The sequence below is a fragment of the Triticum urartu genome, chromosome 2A, assembly GCF_056163025.1.
Source record: "Triticum urartu cultivar PI428250 chromosome 2A, HENAU_Tu73, whole genome shotgun sequence".
Lineage (NCBI taxonomy): Eukaryota > Viridiplantae > Streptophyta > Magnoliopsida > Poales > Poaceae > Triticum > Triticum urartu.
The window spans coordinates 92828272-92833040 of NC_141874.1; the positions used below are offsets into that span (position 1 = coordinate 92828272).

At 45.1% G+C, this 4769-nt stretch overlaps 1 protein-coding gene across 2 annotated transcripts; it reads left to right on the forward strand.

Annotated features, from left to right (window-relative positions):
* Positions 1 to 910: 910 nt before the first annotated feature.
* Positions 911 to 4427, forward strand: LOC125535928 (uncharacterized). 2 transcript variants are annotated; one of them, XM_048698996.2, is made up of 4 exons: positions 914 to 1175; positions 1260 to 1364; positions 2519 to 2638; positions 4095 to 4427. In XM_048698996.2, the coding sequence occupies exons 1-4, from the start codon at positions 1059 to 1061 to the stop codon at positions 4152 to 4154; spliced, it is 402 nt and encodes a 133-aa protein (XP_048554953.1). In that variant the 5' UTR covers positions 914 to 1058; the 3' UTR covers positions 4155 to 4427. The 2 variants fall into 2 exon arrangements, with proteins under 2 accessions (XP_087399400.1, XP_048554953.1); XM_087543274.1 differs by having other exon boundaries at positions 911 to 1175; positions 2519 to 4427.
* Positions 4428 to 4769: the final 342 nt, after the last annotated feature.

Consider the following 4769-nt stretch of genomic DNA (forward strand, 5'->3'; position numbering starts at 1 on the left):
TTCGACTATATATATAATATTATAATATTGTTTGTTGTTTGTTTGTTGGTGTTATTTGTTGTTGTGTTTTGTTGGCTTGATCATATTATGCATATGGGTAATATATTTATATATACATATCTTTGGCCCTAGTATATCTATAACTCATCTATGCTTGCCCATCAGATGCCGCCGAGGCGTGATACTAGACGCACTGCTGCAGGAGGAGATAACAATGGCAATGAAGTACCCCCATACATCCAGCAGGTTATTGAGGGACATGATCAATTGATCTAGTTGCTTGCTCAGAGCCAGAACAACAACAATAACAACAACAATCCGCCGCCACAGCCACATGTGGATATGCTTACCAGGTTCTTGAGGTTGAATCCTCAGAGGTTCTCCAGTTCCCCTGAACCTATTGTGGCCGATGATTGGCTCCGTGCAGTCAATAAGAACCTGGAGACGGTTGGATGCACAGATGCAGAGAGGGTGAGGTTTGCCTCAAATTTGCTGGAGGGTCCTGCCGCAGCTTGGTGGGACAACTACTTGGTCACTTATCCCATTGCTAGTATCACTTGGGTATAGTTTTAGGCAGCTTTTCGTGCTACACATGTGTCTGCTGGTGCTATGAGTCTGAAAAAGAAGGAGTTTCGCAGTTTGCGCCAGGGGGGTCGCACTGTTAATGCTTACACTACTAGGAAAATGCTTATACGTAGAACTTTACCAATAGCGTTTGTTTGGGACCCCACGCTACTGGTAAATACCAGTAGCGCTTGGTACAAAACGAGCTGCTGGTATTACTTAGCAGTAGCGTGATTTTTTGGCAGCGCTACTAGTAAGTGTGCCACACCACACCCTGAAGTCAAGACATAGTAGCAGTGTGGGTGATCAACCCAGTGCTATGGCTAAAGACATAGCTGTAGCGCCTGGATTGCAAAACTCGCTACTATCACCCACGCTACAAAAAAATTCACCCAACACCCTATCCAGATCCCCTCCACCCCCACCTCCCTTCCACCTCCTCTCTTCTCTCAACCCACTCGTCGTCGGCCCTGCTGAACAACAGCGGAGGGGCCATGGCGACGAACGAGCGACCTGCCGCGTCCGTCGACCCCTACGCCGAGCTCGCCTACTCGCGCGGCCCCTCTCCCCCTTCCGCCTCCCCAGAGCCCCCACCTCACTCTTCTCTGCTGGTGCGTGCGGACCTCAAATCCACGGAACGGCTCTGCCAGTTGATCCCATCGCGCGCGCTCACACCATCTCCGTGCTCCTTGCAGGGACGTGGTGTTCTCGCGCTCGGCGTGGGGGCCTACGACACTGACGCCGTCGATGACAAGGAGCTCCACCTCGTGCATCACAAGGACGGCCAGCGCCACATCAAGGTCCCCCGCCCCTTCCCTCCCTCCCCCGATCCGGCCCCCTCTCGTTTCTGCGCCAATTGGTTGCGGCGACTTCGATTCCCAAATCGTATCGATTATGGCTGCTGGAATTGATTTCGAACAAGAATGGTAGCAATTAGATGCAATTTTGAGTAGTACATATTGAATAAGCTGACCAACCAGCAACCCCTCACATGGTCTGTATTTTCAAGCAATTTTCTTCTCCAGGTAGGATATTTACTCAGGGTGAGGTTGTTAGTTGCCTAGGTAAAAATACATGGAGTATTCATACAGTCCATAGTAATATCGTTCTCCGGTGATCCAATCTGGTGCTACTTACTAAGCAAGTTAGTGATAATTTTTGTCTATCCATCATCCTTGGCTGATGTCTATGACTATGTACATGTAGGTGTATACATGTTCTATTACTCAACTGTTAATTCACTGGACCGCTGACAATTTTTTATTAGTGTGAGTGTGATTCCACTTGTAACTAAGCAAAGTGATACGCGGAGGAATTGGCAGCCAAGGTGGCTCCACCTCGACATCGGACCTCCCACTGGACAAAATCAGAGTGGGACAATGTCGGTTCGATGGTCGACGGTGGCTGCGTATAGGAAAGAAGAAGACGACGGAAGTTGCATAGGAGTTGGTATGGCTTGGCTAGGACAACTCGCGGACATGAACAACGAGCAAGAATTGCATACGAGGCAAAGCTTAGGACTATTTGTTTTTTGAGGAACTGAGCAGGAGGAACAAGGGAGAGCAGTAACAATGGGGAGAAGCGCTCCCTGTCCTAATCCATCATGGTTGTGGCCTTGCCTTCTCAAAGGTGTTTCATTGCATTCTTGCCGGTTTGAATTGTTTTGTTCCTCAAGTTGAGGATGCTATTCCAGTCCAATGGTACAGCGTATTATCTTATCTCCTTCTTTATTTGATGGGTGCTTATCCATCTTAAGACTGCAACTGCAAGTTCCATTGTCGTCTACATGTCTTTCAGATTGTTTTTATACGATGGAGAAGCTTTGTGCAGGTGCTCACTACCAAGATTGCTGCTGTTTGTACTGCATACCGCTTTATGCATTGGCTAAATTTTTAGTTTGGCTTCTCACACCATGGTTTGCTTACCTAAATCTTTGTGTATGTTTGCACTGCAGGGCTGTGAGCCTGTGATGCATCAGTGGAAGAATCTGGCTTACGAGAAAGAGACATATGCGAGCGCTTTGTTTTCTTCTTTTAGGGTGCCTCCTACAGATACAAGTACATGCTCAAGTCAGGTATATATTTTTGTTTCTTTGTCCACCGGTTAGACTAAAACTTCTTTTAGTAGGGTAAATCTAATATTTTGTGGTAACTATCTAGAGAAAAAAATGGATGGAGTGAGTTGATTTGCAATTCCTACAAAGTAAATAATAGAAATTCTAATAAAGTATTGGTTCAACTAAAACATTCACAATTCCTTTTGGGATTCTTCGGATCCAAATCCTAACCAATCCATTTGGTTAACACAAATGGATTACTGAAATGAATATGCAAAAAAAATCAGAGATGATGACCTTGGGATTGACAATGCATTGTCATCAAATAGACACTACGGCCACTATCGTAGAGGGCAGAAAGGAGGATAAGCAACACCAATGGGATGCCATGTTTGAATAGAGAACATAGAATTATGTGGGGAGAGGGTTATCCTTTAACCATTAAGTCATGCTTGTTAGGCTTGGGGTATGTAGTATTTTTTTCTCCCGTTGCAACGCACGGGCCTTTTTGCTAGTATAACTTTGACGGCTACAATCTTGAGAATTTTTTCCATTCTTTTTTTGGCCCATGCCTTCCACTAATTTTCTGCACAACGAAGATATAGGCTACACACCTCCACATGATTTCTCTCTCAAAAAAATAACCTCCACATGATTGCCACTCCAAACTCCAAAGGATTTCTAGCCACAACTCACGTGTGGTCAGGAAGACAAGTCAAGTCAAGTGGAGCATTAGGTACACACTCTGCTGTGTAAACACACACACACACACAAAGATACTTCAATCCACTCCTTTATTCTTGCTAGGAGTCTCGCTGCTCTGCCTCGCACGGTCACCGGAGTCTGGTCGACGGCAAGACTCTGGTAACTACAAACCCTTCCATCTCCCCTATCATGATTTCTCCAGTTGTCCATGGAGCTGTTGCTTGCTGAATTTAGGCTTTGTTTTTTTCCAATGAAGGGCTCTTAATTTAGGCTTAGTTGGAATAATTCCTTGCAATACTACTATTTTTAATTGTCAGTGCCTTCGATGATCCATGCTCCATCTGCACACATATTTATTATGTGTGTTTATATTCTCAAAAAAGATGGCATGTGTTTATCTGTTAACCGTATCGCTTAGCTAAGATCGCTACAAGATATTGGTAGTTGTACGCTTTCTAAAAAGGAACATATTTTCCTCACAAAACTAAGAGACGATCAACATTAGGAATTGCAACTTTATAGACAGTACTAATCTAGACTGGTATCCATGGTAACCATGTGCGTTCCTGTACCATTTAGTTTGTATAGCCAGTGAGGAATTAAGCATATATTTTTGGCATGAGCTCTTTTCAATTGCTAGATGAGAAGGAATCTTAACTTAATTGGTCTTGTGAATTGTAATATACTATTTGGTTGAACTGATGATATTTGCATACTAACAAGTTTTCACTTTCCCGACGTGGACGCATGGTTGATTGACGCGGACTAGCGTGGCCCGGTGGGCGCTGTGCTCTTCAACCCGGTGAAGCCCGGCGGCCACGTCGCATAGATGATCGTCCAGGTGATCGTGACACCGAAGGTTGCCGAGGTGGAGGACCTCGACGCCACCGTCCGAGGAGGGGGGGGGGGCGAGGATTTGGGTCCACCGGCATCTAAACTCCGAGCCTTGGTAGATACATCTAGAGAACAAGTTTGTTTAGGTTGGTGGTGAACACTAGGGAAGGTACCCACGTTTTGATGATGGTTGTGTGCGTATGATGTTAAATGGACTCTTGTGATCTCTTCCAGTTGGGATGGTTCTATGACCTTAGTTTATCTTGCACTGGATGTGTCTCTGATTTCCATCCATGAATATGGCATCTAATTCTTTTAATTCCTAATTAGCTAGTAGTAGCGTGGGGGAAATGGTGCACGCTACTAGTCCTAATCAGCTAGTAGTAGCGTGGGAGAAAATGCACGCTACTAGTACTTAGGATAGTAGTAGCGTGGGTTACAAAAAAGCGCTACTGCTATCTTCAGTTACCAGTAGCGCTAGGACAAACAAGCGCTATTGCTAAAAAATAGCTGTAGCGCCATAGCAGTAGCGCGTCTACCAGTGCTACTAGTAGCAAAAAAACCAACGCTACTAGTAAGCATTTTCCTAGTAGTGTTATGTGGAGGAATT